This window comes from Antedon mediterranea, chromosome 4 (assembly GCF_964355755.1).
Source record: "Antedon mediterranea chromosome 4, ecAntMedi1.1, whole genome shotgun sequence".
NCBI lineage: Eukaryota > Metazoa > Echinodermata > Crinoidea > Comatulida > Antedonidae > Antedon > Antedon mediterranea.
Window position 1 is genome coordinate 31,314,808 of NC_092673.1, and position 19,786 is coordinate 31,334,593.

A 19,786-nucleotide genomic window follows, 5' to 3' on the forward strand; every position below is an offset into this window, starting at 1 on the left:
GGTTCAATAGGAACAACTAAAGAAAGACACTGACAATGCAGGTTCCAGATGTCTCCTAAGAGGCGTACATTTATTTACGAACACGTGGTGTATTCCCTAGCCTAATAACCCCATGCCTTTTCAATAGGTGGCGCTAGACACATTTCTATTACATTATTACATCCCCCTTTGTTTAAGTAGCGAAGGTGATACTGTAGTAACAAAGCACTGTACAATATTTTAATACATTTATGATATAAATAAACCATGAATGAAACGTGTCTGTTATACGTGTAATAAACTAACTTTTGCCTACACATCTGAAATATTCATACTATAACTACTATTTCTCGTTCTACACTACAACCTGTAAATTACACCCTAACAAAATCTTTATATTTGCTATTAGGTTTCGAAACTCGGCCACTGCGAGTTACAAGGTTAGGTGAACTTTCGCTTGATATAGCAGGTGGCTCTGCTTCTTCCGCTGTTGGTGTTGGCAGGACGATTACTTTTGGTTGATGTTCTTACATTCCGTCGCTCTCTGTCGCTATTTGAACTAACGCTTTTCTGTTGCGGCAGAGGATTCCTTTATCGGTTCTAATATCGTACGATCTTGGTTCGCTACGTTTACCAACAACTTTTCCATACTTCTGTTGGTCGCGAATGTAGATCTCGTCTCCTATGTTTAGCTCTGTTGACGCTTTAGCGTTATGTCTGCTAATAAAATTTCTCCGTTGGTTTTCTCTGTATTTATGTTCGCGTTCATGTATTTGAACTGTTCCACTTTTCAGGAATTCTGGTATAAGTTGTGCATTGCTTATAGGAACTTGCGTGCGTTATCTCCTACCCATCAGTAGTTCGCTTGGTGATCGACCATTGTGTAGTGGGGATGACCTATAGGAAAGCAATGCCAAATAAGGATTGTCATTTTTCTTTAAGAGTCCTTTAATGGTTCGTACCGCTCTTTTCGCCTCTCCATTCGATTGGGGGTAATTTGGTGAGCTTGTGACATATACAAACCGGTATTCCTTAGCAAACTTAAGAAATAGTTCAGAACTAAATTGTGGACCATTCTCCGAGATCACTACATCCGGTATGCCATGAACTGCGAATGTTTGTTTTAGTTTATTTATGACGCGTTCTGACGAAGTCTCAGGTAGATGTGCAATTTCAATCCATCGCGAATAATAATCGACGATGATATAATCCTTTTGGTTGAAATGGAATAAATCCATCCCCAGCCGTTCCCACGGTCTGGAAGGCATGGCGGATGGTATCAATGGTCCAACTCTTGCAGGATTGTTTTTGGCACATGTATTGCATTTCTTGACTACATCCTCAATCTCACCTGAAAGTCCTGGCCACCAAATTGAGACTCTGACTCTTGCGCGACATTTTGTGATACCTAAATGTCCTTGGTGTATTCGGCTGAGAATGTCAAGGCGCATAGCTCGAGGAATCAGTATTCTTCCATCATACATTATCCAGTCTTTCACGATTGCTAAGTGTGCTCTATGTTCCCAATATAGATGGCCAACCATTTTGACAATACTTTCTTATTTCCTGACACTCTGCATCTGCTTCTTGTGCTGCTAATGTTTCTCTTAAGATATCTTAAGTATCGTTACCGGCATATACCCATTCTCATCGGACTATCGTGCCGGAAATATAACCGGTATATACCGGCTTTCTGTGAGAAAGGAGTCAGGCATATTCGGCCAATATAAAAAGTCTCTGACAAAATAATTATTGAGGGCGTCCTTTATTGTTATTATTTTTGTCTAGGGATATATGGCGGCGAATGTTAGGTTACAGATTATTATCTTCCTTTATAGCATATTTATGCAATACATGCTATGTACAGTATATTGTGCATATATTATACAGGTACAGCAATTAATTAGCCGTCAATCGGCAATCTGTAAAACACCTTAGAAGGCTGTACAATTTACAAGGCGACGAAGGGTCAGGCTAGTTAGGCACCAACAAAGAGCTATATGGCCTAGGCTAGGCCTGCTATAGATTATGCTACAAATTTCTTCTTGTCCCCTTATTTTAAGCAGCTCATTATCCCTCCAGTTCGACATTATTATTGTTAATTGAATTGAATCGGCGCCAAAGTGATACACTTGACTGCGCAAGGTGTCTGAAGCCTCGACAGGGAACCCCGGAATATAACGGAGTTACGTTCTCACAGAATGCCCGTCTGGCATTGCGGGGAATATCCCTAGAATATTACTATTCAAATTCAAATTCAAATATTCTTTATTCATCCTCAATCATGAAAATATACAACAACAATATATGAGAACATAAAAAAGATGAAAAGGAAACACATAAAAACTCAAAAGAGCTTGATTAGTTGTGTCCCCCTATGTCCCTAACTAGCCTAAAAAACTAAAACATAAATACTAAAAAAAGCTAAATCCTGCAACAAGTATTATTTTTAAAATTATTTGTAAAATGATAATAAATGTTCTTTAAACAATGATTTAAATATATATATTGATTTGGTACTTTGTAGTTCGTAATTCAAGTCATTCCACAATTTGGGTCCCACACATGACACAGTAAAACTAGTAGAAGTACGATTACGTTTTCTGAGTCTCATTTTGTCTTTAGATCTTGTATTATAATTATGGTAAGAACCATTTTTAATAAAGAGCGATGAAAAACGCACGTCCTGATTAGTAGTAACATTATACATGAAAAGCCCAATTTGGTACTTATTGATATCCGCAATTTTAAGAAGTTTAAATTTATAGAAACATTCAGTCATTGAATCATTAAACTTTGACCATGTTATAGCTCGTAATGCCCTTTTCTGGAGTTTAAATAACTCATCTAAATAACTTGGAAATGTGCTACACCATATTATGTTGCAATAATTTAATACTGGTTCAATGAGTGATTTGTATATTGTCCAGAGAGCATAGGTTGGTAAAAAATGTCTTACTTTATATAGTATGCATACATATCGAGATATTTTCCTAGCTGTAACATTGATGTGGTTCTTATATGTGAGAAATTCATCAATATGTACTCCAAGGAATTTAGTCGATTTAACTCTATCTATTCTTTTATTGTTGACATAAATATTTACATTCTCTAAATTACTTGGATTTCGCTGATTGCGGAAAATTATGTAATTAGTTTTTTTAACGTTGATTGATAGTTTATTGCACATGAACCAATCCGAAACATTTTTTAGTTCACCATTAACTAGTTCTATGAGCGTATCCAAGTTTTCGTGAGATGCAGATATGTTTGTGTCGTCAGCAAATAAAACAAAAGATAACGAGTTTGAGCAATTAAATACATCGTTAATGTACAAAATAAAAAGTAGAGGCCCCAGAATTGAACCCTGTGGTACACCGCAATTTATATCCATCAAACACGAACTTGTGTTATCAATAGACGTAAATTGTTTCCTTCCACTAATATAGTTTCTAAACCATTTAAGGGCCGTGCCTCTTATGCCATAGTGTTCCAATTTTTTAAGAAGTATATCATGGTTGATGGTGTCAAACGCTTTTGACAAATCAATAAATATTCCGATGGTATTTTTTTTCTTATCAAGCGCATCGGTTATTCGTTCAACCAGATCTATAACGGCCATAAAACTAGAACTGTTTTTTCTGAAACCATATTGTGCATTATTAAGGATGTTAAACTTTGTGATATAATTATTTACTCTAATTTGAACAATTTTTTCAAGAATTTTTGAAGCGGTAGGCAGAATAGAGATCGGCCTATAATTACTGACGTCACTTTTATTGCCAGATTTAAAAATTGGAACTACTCTAGCTACTTTCATACTATCAGGGACCATGCCTGTCTCAAGAGAGAGGTTAAAGATATGTACAAGAGGAGATGCCACAGCAGCAATAATATGTTTTAGAATGCGATTACTTAAGTTATCAACACCTTCTGAATTTGAATTTTTGATTTGACTAACTATTTCAATGACCTCTTCTTCATTCGTAGGATTGAAAAATATGGATTGGGATTGACTCTCTTTCATATATTGTTTAAAGTCAGAATTGTTTACATTTGGTATTTTGTTTGCTAATTCATTTCCAATGTTGGAGAAGAAGTCATTAAAAGCGTCAGACATACCTTTTGGATCACATACCAAAGTTTTATTACTACTGTATGGTTAATTACCTCATTTGGCTTAACACTCGATTTTTTTCTATTTAGAACTTCATTTAAAACTTTCCATGTTTGCTTTGAATCGTGTCGAGCTGCATCCAGTTTTTTGGAATAATATTGTTTTTTCCGAATTCTAATTAAATGAGTTAATTTATTTTTGTACTTTTTATATATATTTTTTAATAATTGTGTTGGGTTTTTAAGGTATTTTTTATCAAGTTTATTTTTCTTTTTTATTGAAATCAAAATTCCTGTTGTGATCCATGGTTTTTTCTTTGTATTACCATTTGGCTTATTACTTTTTGTAGGTATGTTATTATCTATGAGATTGAATAGTTTTTTAATAAATACAATGCCGTCAATACCATCTAAAATTACTGACATTGTGCGCTGAAAAATTTCAGGCGCAGACGATATACCAAATGGTAGTCTTTGGAAGCAAAAGCGACCAAACGGTGTAATAAATGTTGTGAGCTCCTTAGTGGAGTTATCTAAAGGTATCTGCCAAAATCCACGGTTGGCATCTAACTTAGTGAAAACCTTACTCTTAGACAGTTTTGCTAAGCTCGACTCGACTGTGTTCATGGGATGAACCTCCCTTAGAACAGAATTAAGGTGTGTTAGATCGACGCAAATGTGTACAGACCCATCCTTTTTCGGTACACAGACCATACCAGAACACCACTCTGTAGGTTTCTGTATTGGGACAATTACTCCTAGATTAACCATACGTTCAATTTCTGTTTTTACCTATGTAAAAGAGGGTGGGGAACATTTCGTGGAGCAAACATGCTTATGTACGGTGGCCCACAACTGTCACGCACACTATTAAATCATATTCACACAATTAAAGAAGAAATCACACAATTAAAGAAGGAATCGCATATAAACAAAAGAAAGCATGAAAATATAAAACGAAATGCACAAAGAAAGAAGAAACGCGCAATTAAAGAAGAGCTAAGCACAATTAAAGAAGTCCGCAAAAAATTTGAAAACTCCTTGCACAATTAAAGAAGTCCGCAACAAATTCGAAAGCTCCTCGCACAATTAAAGAAGTCCGCAACAAATTCGAAATTACCTCGCACAATTAAAGTACAGTAGTCAGTATGGATCGCCATCGCCGCCTCCGGCAGCAGATACATGACCTGTTCTACCACACCATTTACATTTGGTATTTTGGCCACTATCGGCACTACTGCTATGATGACTAGGCTTACTACTACTAGCATTTCTATTTGCACTATGTTTACTGTATTTAGACTTATTTTTATAATTGACAACGTCCACTGGTTTCTCAGAACCAATTTCTTTCATGTGAACTTTAGCGGCTTCAGCGCCCCGCCCCATTGAGATTGCTTTCGTCAATGTCAAATCGTTTTCACGTAACAGATTTGCTTTCAGACCATTGTCTATCGTTCCGTTTACAATTCTGTCACAAGTTAGTGCGTCCTTTAACTCTCCAAAATCGCATGAATCAGACAATAGTTTTAATTCAGTCACGAATGAATCAAATGTTTCTCCCTCCTTTTGCACTTTGGAGTTAAAAATGTATCTCTCATAAATGACATTTGTTTTGGGTACAAAATATTCCTCTAATTTCTCTAACACAGTATCTGTTGTTAAAGTGGTCTCGTCTAATTTGAAAGTCATGTAGATTTTGTAGCACTCTCTTTCCATGGTGCTCAGTAATGAGGCAATGCGGATTTTTGCATCTTTGGCCCTCAGACCTGTAGCTATTTCGTAGTTGAGCCACTGGCTTTTCAAAAATTTCCAGTTTTCCCGTACATCTTTAATCGCGGTACCAACGTCCATGGGCGACGGTATCGGAAAGTTAAGTGAAGTAGCCATGTCTACTACTGTTTTGTCTACTACTAGTCTATTTAGGCGTATGTACGTATGTTGTAGGCCTATGTATGTACTCACAGTTCGGGTGTCTCGAAAACAGAGACCTCGAAAACAGAGACCCGAGACCCAGGGTCTCTGAAAAAATCTCGAAAACAGAGACCCTCCTATAGAACGTAATATTGACTTAATATTGAGACGTTTTAGTGGGGGTCTCTGTTTTCGAGAAAAACTCAAAAACAGAGACCCCCACTAAAACGAGGCTTCATTTATCATTTCCAAACATGCGAGGTATATGCGGCGAATAAACGGTAACTGATATGCCAATCAAAGAACATGCCGCAACGATAAGAAGAGATTGATGAGTTCTTGAACGCGTGTGAAAATACTGTCATTTTGGAATACAGGGTCGACGTCCTAGAAGTAAGATGTATAAATGCATGCTGTGCCTTTTGGAAGCTAAAAAGCGGGAGCTTATTTAAAAAGCTGACACTAGTTTCATAACATTTATTTACAAGCATAAAAGATAATAACGTACAATACAATAACAAAATGATATGAGGTCAGACTTTGAGGCAGACTGGAGGATGAAGACAAATATATTGTGTCGGGCGAGCCTTAAAAAAGAAATGAATTTTTAAAAAATAAATAAATTGATAAATAAATAAACATAAATTCACGGTTTTTGCGATAAAAGTTGGGTTTTAATAATTTATGACCAAGCTCGTTGGTGGGTATTTGCAACACTCTTAATAAACAGGGATTATATTAGGGGGTCTCGGGAAATCTTGAAAAAAGAGACCCCCAATATAATGAGACGTTTTTGTGGGGGTCTCTGTTTGAGTTTTTCCAGTATCTATATTATAAGTGAGAGAGTTTGTCTGTCTGTCTGTCTGTTTGTTCGTTATACAAATTTTTGTTACTGCACGTAACCTTACATATTGAGCATCAATTGTCTGTCTGTCTGTCTGTTTGTTCGTTATACAAATTTTTGTTACTGCACGTAACCTTACATATTGAGCATCAATTGTCTGTCTGTCTGTCTGTTTGTTCGTTATACAAATTTTTGTTACTGCACGTAACCTTACATATTGAGCATCAAAATGACCGCAATTTTACCAGGAAGGTTCTAAACTACATTTGAACATCATCCGCCATCTAGGATCCAAGTTAGGAGCCAAAATGGCCCACTTTTCCCCACTTTCGATGTTTGTTCGTTATACAAGCTTCTGTTTCTGCACGTAACCATACATATGGGGTATCAAAATGATCACAATTGTACCGGGAAGGTTTTAAACTAATTACTACATTTCAAAAAGGTGGGAAAGAGGGGTTGGGAGATAGGGTGTAAAAGTTGGGGTTCAGGGGATAGTGGGGATTTTCCATAGGCTAGGTGTAGTAGGTTATCAAATTGACCAGAATTGTGGTAGGAAATTGTTTAAGTATTTTAATTATCCCTGGGAAGGGGATGAGAGTTTGGGGTGGGGAAGTAGGCCTATCACCATGACTGAAACTGTACTGGGAATGTACTACATTTTAAAACTGCCACTGAGGGATTATGGGTTGGGAGTGATGGCTAACATAATTTGTCTGGAATCGTCTTAAACACATCACCCAGTATCTGGGGTGTGTTGGGAGGAAGGAGGGGGAGCGGAAATACTGGCGTAATGAAGTATATGATTGGAATTGTACTAGGAAAAGTTACTAAATTTGAACTGTCCAGGGGTAGAGTTGTTAAGGTTTGTTAATTGTGGCTGGGATGGTGAGAGGTGAGAGGAGAAAGAAGGCTGGGAGCCCGCAGATCAAAATTAGCTAATATGACACCTATTCATTTACAAAGTTTACAACGTACTTAAACCATAGGCCTATCGTAGCTATGTATATACTCATTTGAAGTTGAATTTGTCCTGGGAAGAGTTTGTTTTCAAAAAATAGTGTGGGGTGTGGAAAGTATAGGGACATACTGGCGTTGGGTGTTATATACTGAGAAGGCTTTAAACTAATTTTGAAACCCACCCTGGAGCGGGTATAACTGCTAGTAAAGAATAATAATAATTGACAGTGACCAATCTATGTATATGAGTTGGATGGTGAGAATATTTCTCTTTGGAAATTGAAAAAAGGTAAGTGTGTTAACACACTTTACTTTCTTTCAATTTCCATCTTAAATCATTGATGAATGCTAGGCCAGGAAGCGAGGCTATTAAAAAAGAGTGCTCCAACTTTAGATGCATCTATAGATGGCGTGAACGTGATCAGTTAACGTCATGTGGCATTGGCAACAATTCTCAAGAAGTTTACAGAAAGCTGAATGTGCATTAGGGCACATTAATTATCACCATTCTATGATAGCTACCTACTTCCTAAATATAACTTAACCTATACAAAATATCTCTTTAATTATATAAAAAAAAAAAATTTTAATGGGGTTGCCCAGCCTGTTCAAGCTATGTCCATGTTTATAATATAATATCTCCCCTATAGTAAAATGTCATAATTATGCCATAATTATCAAGATTTCTGGCAGAATTAAAAATATACTATCACTGTATCAGTATCAGTTAACCTTCCTGCCTTAATATATGGTTATATACTTTGCATGTATAACAAAAGCGCACTCTAATACCCCTTTCACACCAAAACTCTGGAGTGTCTCCAGAGACACCCCGGGGTTTATGATCATTCAAAACGTCGAGAAACTCCGGAGATACCTCTTTCACACCAACCTAGCAACTCCGGGGTTTATAAAATAAAATTGTAAATGTCGCCCTCTATTTTGTTTTTTTACATAGCGACGATCATTAGAATCATTTTAATTAATAATATGTTTAATTTAATAATTACTTTCAAAAGTCTCAGAAGTAATATAATGTTTTATTGATACTACTTATTATTTTTGAACCCGCTATATATGTTGTACAAATATTTAAAGTATTTTGAAATAAAACTAAAGCAATGAGTGATCGTGTGAGGATGACCTTTTGACCCGAAACACTCCGGAGTTTGATGTTGGTACCTTTCACACCAAAACAGCGGGGTGTCCCCGCAGTTCGCTCTCCGGAGAATGTCCGGAGCTGTTCAACCCCGCAGTTTTAAACTCCGGAGTTGCTTGATTTTACCTTTCACACCAAACAGCGGGACGTCAACTCCGGGGTGTCTCCGGAGTTTTGCTTTTGGTGTGAGGGGTATAATAAAAGTACTTTGAAAAATTATAAAAAAAAAATAAATTGTATCAAGAATAAAATTTGGAACTATTTTATAGCCATTGATTTTGTTATAAACTATCCCTTCACTTTAAAATATCTGTAAGCTAAAAAATGAAAGCAATACTGGATATGGAACTTTACTTTCTATACTATTGTGGGTGTTTTTTGTGGTGTATTCATTATTTGATACATATAGATAATATAAAAAAGTGGGGCATAATTCGAATGAAAAACACATTGCTGAGGAAGCACGAATTGTTAAGTTATGTTCAACAATGTATCAAACCATTTGGAATCGTTTTGTTTGTGTGTGTACCTATTGGCTACTTTGTAATTAAAGTGTGGTCTAGCAATAACCTGTGCTCCGCACGATCTTGTCTACCTTAAAAATAATTTGCATGGGATAATTAGGCTAAGTATTATAAAAGCGCAATACTGGATTGGATATTGGACTTTGTGCTGTGTGAATATTAATCTAGGGTGCACATCAGAAAGTGACGTCTGTTAATCAGTCGTTAGATTAAAACATTTTAATGATAAAATATAAATATAAATTAAGTTATAGAATTAAGATGTGAGCATTGGAATAATAAAACGGACTTTAAAATCAACACAAAAAGTCGAAATTAGATGATGCGCCCGGACACAAACTTTTATATCTGATATTTTGTGGAAACACAACTTCGGAATCAATTTAGTTGTGTGTGTGCATGTGCTTTTTTGTTGTTTTTTTTTTTTCATTTACATTTTTTTTATTTTTAATGGTTTTTTATATTTTGCAATTTTTTTGCTTGAGGTTTGGTATCTTTTTTGCTACTCTTTGTAATTACATTGTGGTTTAGATTTTTTGCTTTAAGCGGAGATACTTATTATTTACACTATCGTGGATTCAAACTCAAACCTACTAAGCCTTAATTTCAATGGCCACAGCATTTTACTCACAGGGCCAAACCGTGATTTACAAAATACTTTCTGTTCATAGGATAGGTGAAATTAATTAAAACTTCAACGACGCGATCAGTCGATACGGTTGGGCGGCTGTCGAGACTAAATGCCGTTTTAAAATCGGGCCATTGCGGTACACAACAAAGAAGGTTGTGTAGTTGATACGTGACGTGACAACTCGCAAAACATGGCCAAATTACTGCTATTTTTTGCCTTTTTTAGTGTTTATCCTTAAAATTCAGGAAAGTGACATAGCCTGTCGTGTCCGGCCCATCAATAAACTTCAGTGTGCCAAATGTGAGCACGTACCGTTCAGTGGTTTTGGAGAAGATACGTAAAATACGAGTAATTTGTTTACATCGTTAAAATGGCAATGTTTTAGGCCCTAGCAACTCAGATTTTCATGTTTTTTTTTTCTTTATTGGATTGTTATCCAACAGTTTCTCTGAGAATCATTGCCGAATCGTCCCGCTACCATTAAAAAAGGCAGGCAGTGCTTTGGATGCCGAGTAGAACAGATATAGACAGCACGCAAAAACCTTGCATAAATTCTCAAAAAGCTGAACAAACATTTTCGTTCAATGGTAAACTAATAGTAGTAATACCAAACGCTTGTGATATGTAATTAACCAATCAACTTGCATGAATACAATCAGGTGTGTCAGTAATTCAATACTGTGTGTTTGTACTGTGTGTTCAAATGCAATCATTTGCATCACCAACCGCCATCACAATAAAGAGGCTGGACCAAACCAAAATGGTAGATTCACAATATTTTAAGACATGAAATTTCATTACCAAAATACAAATAAAAAAATTTTATAATTGGTGTTTAGTAGAGTAAATAAAAAAATCATGGAGTTCTGAAAAAATGTGGTTTTAAAACTAATGAGTGATAAACACCCCTCTGGGCCTGATATGGTACAATCCATTATTGATAAAATATGTCAGTAACAAACACCTCTTTTATAGGCTACAAAACAGACAATACAAAGTTTTTGACTGTAAAGTATGGTTTAATAAGCATGACCACTAACTAAATGCACTGTATTGTGGCAAAAATGCTTCAAGAGCACATTAGCAGTACTTGAACACTTCCTGCTACAGATATTTACAAAATCCTTGCTGCTATGTTTAATAGAATTAAAAGAACATCTTATGATCAGAATCCTCCGCAACATAAATTTTCAAGATGTAGGCACACTGATCGACAATATTACAGAACATTGGTAAGTTTTTATCCACACCTATAGAATAGACACAGTAAAAATGATTACCATGATCATTTTAATAATGTAAAATACCATAATGTATTTACTTATTTTTATGTACATCTTAATTTGATGTAATTTTGATATATTTTTATCTTTTGGTAATTTTGAATAAATTGAATCGAAATTGAATAAAAATAATGGCATCACAGCGCTGGGCCACTTCTCTATTTATTCTAAAAATATTTTAATCTACTTCTTTAAAGTTGGTCACAATTTGACATAGATACAACTTTTTCACTCTTTCTTGATTTGTAATTGGTAACCATGTGAACAAAAGTAATAATAATTAAAGCTTCTGTGATGCACCCACTTTGTGCGATATCAACGGGACAATCATAGTGATTCTGCCAAAAAAAGAAACGCACTTCAGCAACAAGACAATGACAGACTGTACAAGCAAGTGTACAATGTTTGTAAATTACCACTATTTATTAGATAGTCCTACAAAACTAGGCACCGTCTACGAGAGGACATTTGGCGCAAGCTATTTTTTTTACTTTTATCATAACATAGAATGTACATTTAAGACAAAGAATGACCTGGTTTAATGTTTTTAAAGTAATACAGTATATTCATTATTTTCACAAAACGTAAAAAACCTACCTACCTATGACTATAGTTTAGCATATTTTGACTCGGCAATAATTATTAATATTTAAATTGCAAGTTATTATATCCCTCGGATTTTGTGAAAAGTTGATACTTGATTAATGGGAAAACATTCTAGTTTTATGCTTTTTTATGCTTAATTAAATATAACAAACAATTGATTTTACAATGTACGCCTGGAGCTAAATTTGTTCTCAATTGTTATATAGTCATGTGACGTTATGTCATAACAATAGAGGGCGTAGAGAAATGGAAAACGCCATATTTCGCCAAATAGGGTTCTATATTTAGCTTTTATATTAAATAGAACCACAAAATGTTTTTAGACAAATAATGTTCAGAATTTGCAATTGATTGTTTCTTTGGTGCTTTTTTTCTTAGTCGATTGTAGTAAGATTAAGCCACTGCTACTGTTAGGCCTTTCCATCTATCGCAGACTAGCCTATCGTAACAGACCTACAGGGGTTTCCTATTATCAATGACGTGTTAATAGAAACCATAAGTACGGTTTACGGTTAAGAAAACTTGCCACAAGATGAGGTTAGCTGATGTATTATAATATCAATTTTGTTTTTAATAATCACTAGGATAACAATGTTGATAAAATCATTGTTGGAATTCATCAACTGAATTTCTATTGATAATGAAATTGGAAATTGTAAAGAGGACAGGCCTTAGGCTGACTATCGCAAGCTAGCCTGTTAACAGGGCTAGAGGGTATTCCATTTAAACCCTTTCATGACACCATTTTGTTTATATTAGGTCACCGAAACTGCTACAAAATTATAAATTGCTGTATTATATTAGCTTTATCTAATAATGAATAGGGTAATAACAATTGGTAAATTAAATAATGTTCGAATTCTCCATTGAATTTCTTTTGATAAATGAAATTCTAAAGACGATCATCAGGCCTAGGGCTAGATAAAACCAGAGTGTATAGTACTGTAGGCCTACGTTAGAGCACTGAAAGCCTGATTTTAAATCAAATAAAATAAATGTGTGCATTTTAATACGACACAAGCAATGACAGGTCTCATACACATGACTCTCACTAAGCTACAGTCCCATAGCTTTACACCATATCTTTTCTGTATTGTCAGAGAGTTGCCTGTAAGTAAGGTAGGCCTAATTATTAGTATTTTTATGTCATTACAGTGTATCTGATGAGCAAGATAATGCAAGAGGTCAGGATACACTAACGGGTAAGTGGGAATTCCAGAAATTACTACGTTTCCAAAGTAATGGTCAAATAAGCACTGCACTGTTGAAAAATTGCAATAATTATCTGACCATTCTTATTTGTAGTGTTATTTGAAAGTTGTAGTTAATTATTTAATGTATTCAAATAAAAGCAATTCAATGTCAACTTTACTTACCTACACCCTCTCCAAATCTGTGTGTTTTCTATACTTTTAGACAACAAAACCTGCCAACTGGGTGAACGCAAAATAAACACATCTCTGGAAACTTTGAACAATCTTGGAATTACGAATGCAAAAGAGTTAGTCAGGGTTACTTTTGGTGTATGTATTGCATTTTATTTAAATTGAATTAGGTATTTTTTTATTTAATAAATAATACAAAGTGTACAGTACTAATGTAACCATTGCACTTCTTGCATTACCCCAGGTCCCCTTTCATATCACCTACTGTAGCAAAATTCTGAAATTTTACTGTGTTTTATATAAAGTGTAATCCAGCGGTGTGTGTAAATTGATGCATATGATGTGTGTCGCAGTGTATGTAAACTTTCCGCTAGACGATGAAAAAGGGGTACATTATACTTACACTTACAGTAGGTCATAATAGCATGGCTTGATATGAAATACTCTGTACTATGAAACCTCAATAGGCCACTGTTGGTAGACAATGACATTATGAACTAAGGTAAGTTGCTTAGCATATGGTATAGAAATCCCGTATTAATAGCTGTAATAAAAATAAATAACTATTAAATAAATGGTAATGTAGTTCCTTTTCTGATTTTTTTTAGCTTGGTGAAACAGAATATTGGAAGATTGTTGACAAGAATAATATCAATATTGACCCAGAGACGAATGTTGAAAACAAGCCTTACTTTAAAGTCGTCCCAAAAAGTAAGTAAAGAAACGCATCTAAAGAGTAGAGGCCGCATAACATATAAATTGTGCAGTAGAAAATTACAAAAGAAACAATGCTTCTTTCAAGAAAATGAATTGAAGTCATTTAACAATAGCTCACTGAGTTTACTGTACCTGCCCATACCCTTTTGCTAGCCGAACTAACTTTCCAATAAGGTTTATTGCAAATACATCGATTTCGCGAGAAACGTCATTGCAGAATGCATGATGGGAAGGGTTTGGCAAGCGTACAATACAAACTTTATATACTGGTGGTGGAGCTATTGCTCCCAAACCCTTCCCATTATGCATCGCTTACGCAATTTACGATAAACCCAATTGATGGTTAGTACTACTGTGGATTTCACAAGCCAAAAAAAGATCATGACCGTCTAGTCTAATTGTTTTATATTCAGGGCTATTTATTGACATACCTTTTTTTTTTTTTTTTTCCAGGTAATTCTATGCAATTTTCAGCTAATAGAGGGCTTCCATCAGACATAGAACACATCACCTCAATGTGACCACCATTTACAGTGCCTACAACCTGCAACAACTAACATGACAACCAACAACCTGTCAGTGGCAGATCCAGGATTTTGATAGGGGGTGGTGGGGGTTGTCCAGGGTGCGATTTTTATTTCGTACATAAGTTGGGGACCTCTTTGTGAAGGACAGCTGAACTTCTTCCTAAATATCACTAAACCTAACCCTCTAAATAATCTCTCTCATTATAAAGTAAAAGAAGTTGCTTATGGGACTCGAAATCCATACATTGACATGTAAAGTCCATAGCCTAATCCACTCGACTACACAGACGGCTAGACAGAAAGCATTTGCATTAGTGAATTGTTGTTAGATCAATTCTTACGTCACACCTTGACTAATGAATATTCATGTTTATTTTTTGACATTTCATGAGGGGTCCCGAACTTATGTACGAAAAGAAATATCGCATCCAGGGTCTAAGAATTAAAGTGCTTAATTTAAAAACTAATGTCCTATCATTTGAATTGCAATTTTTAAAATACGTGCCTTACTATAAGATATCGTTAGATTCCTCAACTTTGTTTTGGCCTTCTATGACTAGTATGAGAGTATAATTTGTTTAGAGTGCCTAATAACGATACACCGAACACCTTACAAAAATTGTAAATCTTGTTTCTCAAATAATCCATTGGTTTTGATTAAGTTAGACATTTTATAAAGATTTGGCAAATATTCAGTTAGGATCAAACATAAACATGTTTGCTTTTCTTTCCTTGTATGGGAGGAGGAGGTGTGGTTGTTAAGTAACAGTAAAATGTCTCGGGCCATTGCACTCTTAAACACATTCAGATGGTGCTATAGGGGTACATGTACATAGTTATTGTACTACAGTAGAACCTGTGTTTTACGTACCCTGATTTTACGTTCCCTCGATTTTACGTACGCTTAAAATAACCGATGACGTCATCATTTTCTTACATTGAGGGCGCAATTTAACAACAACAAAGCACACAAAGCCACAATCATGGCTGTGTGAGTAATTCTGCTGTTTGTGGGACAAGCTACGCACGTGCATTCCCCCTAAAGCAGCGACTGTTTTTATTGATAGAAAACAATTATATTTTACACTTTATTTAAACATCGTACAGCCTGTATATACTGTACTTTTCTAGTTAGGTCTCACATCTTGCTAGGCCTGCTAGCCTGGCCTGAATAGTCTAGGCAAGGCCTAGGTCTAGCTAGTGACCACCTGCATACTGTACAGAAGTAGGCAAACACGGCTAGCTACGATCTCTACGTATTTGGGGTCAATTTAAGGTCAACATTGATTTTACGAATCCCTTGTTTTACGTACGCCTTTCGGTCCCGTACCGTACGTAAAATGGAGGTTCTACTGTATCTTGGTGTAAAGAAGTTTACCAATTATAAAAAGTGTGCCATAAATAGGAGCATTAATTGGTGTTAAAGAACAACTTGACCGAGGACCATATTTTAACAACGTATTAGGGATGTACATATAATTTCAGAACAATCCCGAAATTAAGGACTATCGCTGCACGCGCTCGCCGTACAGCTGTCACTGTAAATTGCTGTGACGTCACAGGTGCATCTAAAAATTTACGTAACGAGTTTTCTGGCAAATCGCAAACATTTCTAGTAACCAAACTTTGTAAATAAATCCTAAAAAATATAAATGTTGACTTTTTTATTGTTTCTTTTGCTTATCTAGACTCATTAAGTAGATTTTGAGATGCACCTGTGAAGTCACAGCAATTTACAGCGACGGCTGTACGGCGAGCGCGTGCGGTGATATCCTTAATCTCGCGATTGTTCTGAAATCATATGTATACGTTGTAAAAATATGGTCTTCGGTCAGGTTGTCCTTTAAGTGAGTGATCACACTCTCACCCCTCAAACGACAAGGCCTGATCTCCGATTAACATGTATAGTAAAGAAGTACAGTACAGATAAGTTTAATAATTCTTCAGACTTAAAATTCATTTTTTATGCAAATTTATTACAGTAACAAACAATTTTTTATTTCAAAGTTTTTTTTATGTTGATGTATTGTACAGGATGTTATCGTTAAATAAAGTTTAAATTAATAAAGGGAATTACAAACCTTCGCTAATTATATTATCACAATTTAAATGTTTGCATTTATCTGCATTAATAAAGTAAAATTATTTATACAATATTATATTTGCAAATTAATCTCAAATCCAGTATGCTGCTAGTTAGTACAGTTAGGTAGACATGCAGACAGGCAGGTATTTTATCAAATATTAAAAATAATTTAGCTCTAGGCCTAGGCTAGGCCTCTATTAATATTAGTTATTATTACAGTTTACGATTTTAATGCTACAGAAACAGAAACAGTCATGAATACAAAAATAACATAGCGTTTTCAAGGGATTTATTTCAGGACACCATGTTAATTAAAATAATCGTACTGTATGAGAAAACAAATTAGGGTTAGGTATAGGCTAAGCCTACTGTAAATGTTCTTAAAAGATTGGCCTACAATTTACATTGAAAAAAATGTGAATTCATTATCAATCATCACAAATTATAAACACGAATTAGGCTACTACAAAGGCCTACTTAAACTGCAATTTACTGTGTATATGCCTAGCTAGGCTAGTAGAGGCCTATACTACAGTATTATAGCCTAGCCTAGGACAAGACAGGGGGCATTCCTAACCAATTACTAGGCTACCTGTAGGCCTAACCTAACTACGGGTGCAGGTCAAGTCGGCCCCAAACCGTGTCGGCCAAAGTCAAGTCGGCCCAACGTCCAGTCGGCCCCAAGTCAACTCGGCCTCAAGTCAACTCGGCCAAAAACTAATCTGTCAACTCGGCCACAATAAAGTATGGAACGCAAACAGCTTAATATTATTATGATTATTACTATTCACGCTTTAAAAAAAATGAAGAAATAAAAAATATAATATAATAATAATACCATATAAAAAAATGATCTCATTATCCGATATGAATAGAAGTACCCGTGCAGGTAGGCCTACCGCATTTTAGTAAATCGAAGACGTAGGCCTACATTCCACCATTTGGCCATAGAAAAAATTATCGTACATATCGTTTTTGTCCATGATTTGGGTTTTTAAAAAAGGGGAATCCCCAGCGAAAATACCGCGCAGGGAGGCGCAGCTACGAATGGGTCTCAGATGTTGTCGCCTAATCAAATGCATACACTGAAGAAATCTACGCGTGATTCAACAATGGAGTTAACATTATTTTATACATTAATGATTCAACCAAACAATCTTATTACACCTAATAATAAATGTCCTCGCATATCGGACATGTTTATTGAATTTTGACGCACAAACGAACATACGCGCCCACGTACGTGCATCATCATTATTGGGCCTACAATGTGTTCCTATTTATTATCCAAATGTTCATTATAATCATTAATAATAAAATAGTATGAATGCTTAATAATCAATCAAAAATGTGAATAAATATTATTTTATCAATCCCCTTCATTTGCACTTTTTGCGTTCCATACTTTAACGGGGCGCGATTTTTTTTTTTGTACATAAGTTGGGGACCCCTTCATGAAACGTCACAAAATAAACATGAATAATTCATCAGTTAAATTTGTTGTTCCGTGTGCACCCAAGCGTAAAGCAACAAGAAGTGATTACACAACTGCGATAACTTTCTACAGTAGGCCTAGGATTCTAAGTCAATTCACGTGATTGCCTTCGCGCACTCTTCTTCACACAAAATGCGTCGAGTCGAGGCTAATCAACAGCTAGGCAAGACATTAAACTAAGTAGTAATTCATTGGACATAGCCCAAAGAAAGCTTAGACCCACAAGAATAAAGAATGTGTATAATTTGTGTACTGTATTTTTTTAATTCTGCTATTTTATTATCAAACAATATGCATGTACTCAAAGGAACTTTAAAAATGCGCGTACCGTATATGAACACATGAGATGGGAAGATTTGACCCACAAGAATAAAAAATGTATTTTTGTGTAATGTTTATTTTTGCTGACTTATTACTCGGATTGTGTCATACCTAACACACACACGTCACACAAACCCACACAGCTACTACTAGAATAGACATGGGTTTAGAGACTAATAATTAGGCCTAATAGTATTAATAGAAACTATAGTTTTAACACGTAATTCTTTAGTAATAAATTATATTAAAAACACCATAAACTAAAGGCTGATTATTTCAACAATCCACACAAAACGCCGCTATTCTTCTATGAAATCGCACGCCACAACAGCGGAGATAGGCCTAGAATCGTACCGCACTTGTGTAATCACTTCTTGTTGCTATACGCTTGGGTGCACACGGAACAAGAAAATTTAACTGATGAATTATTCATGTTTATTTTGTGACGTTTCATGAGGGGGTCCCCAACTTATGTAAAAAAATCGCTAACGGGGCCGAGTTGACCAATTTTTTGACCGAGTTGACTCGGGGCCGACTTGACTCGGGGCCGACTTGACTCGGGGCCGACTTGACTCGGGGCCGACTTGACTTTGGCCGAGACGGTTTAGGGCCGACTTGGATCGAAATCCCTAACTACTAGCTAGCCTACTACTAGGCCTACCGCCTAGACCTCTGTCTGCTTGTGAGGGCTAGGCCTGGCCTCTATTCTGCCTAGGCCTAGTAGAGTAGGGCCTGGCCCAACTGGCTAGTAGTAGGCCTACTCTCTCTACTCTAGCCTAGCCTACCTAGAATAAAGTATAGCCTAGCTAGGCCTGGGCATGGCTATTATAGGCTAGGCCTACAGTACTACTATTCTAGGCTAGTCCTACTTTCTACTCTAGCGAAGTGGAGGAATCTTAATATTTGTTAGACCAACAAAAATTAGGAAATAAGCACGTGAAATGTTTCTTACCAATATAAGAGGTTTGTTTTTTGTTTTTCGAAAACCCGCGCTCTCGATGTAGTGCGCCACCTACAATTTTCAAATTCTTAACTTTAAAAAAATACTTGTTCTTTTCCAATTTTTGGTAAACTGAATAACTTTTTTATGTGTGAATGAAAATGGCATACCGTATTCAACAAAATTTTGTTAGGATGAAAATATATACGGTATATGTAATATAGGCTAGTGAAAGTGAATTTAAGATCATTTTTTCACTGGTAAAATATTTTCTTTGTATAATTTTGTTGTATTTTTGC

The 19,786-nt window shown here is 35.6% G+C and overlaps 1 protein-coding gene across 1 annotated transcript; it reads left to right on the forward strand.

The window, feature by feature from the left end:
• Positions 1–11,181: 11,181 nt before the first annotated feature.
• Positions 11,182–16,710, forward strand: LOC140046345 (uncharacterized). The gene is made up of 5 exons (XM_072090963.1): positions 11,182–11,359; positions 13,172–13,218; positions 13,433–13,539; positions 14,010–14,112; positions 14,572–16,710. Exons 1-5 carry the CDS (start codon positions 11,289–11,291, stop codon positions 14,637–14,639), a joined length of 396 nt encoding a protein of 131 aa, XP_071947064.1. The 5' UTR covers positions 11,182–11,288; the 3' UTR covers positions 14,640–16,710.
• The last annotated feature ends 3,076 nt before the right edge of the window (positions 16,711–19,786 follow it).

What these genes read in the sequence shown, in the direction of transcription:
- LOC140046345 (XM_072090963.1), top strand. Translation starts at nt 11,289, where the DNA reads ATGATCAGAATCCTCCGCAACATAAATTTTCAAGATGTAGGCACACTG. An exon ending in AGGTCAGGATACACTAACGG is followed by an intron (nt 13,219 to 13,432) that starts GTAAGTGGGAAT and finishes CTATACTTTTAG; the next exon opens with ACAACAAAACCTGCCAACTG. An exon ending in TAGTCAGGGTTACTTTTGGT is followed by an intron (nt 13,540 to 14,009) that starts GTATGTATTGCA and finishes GATTTTTTTTAG; the next exon opens with CTTGGTGAAACAGAATATTG.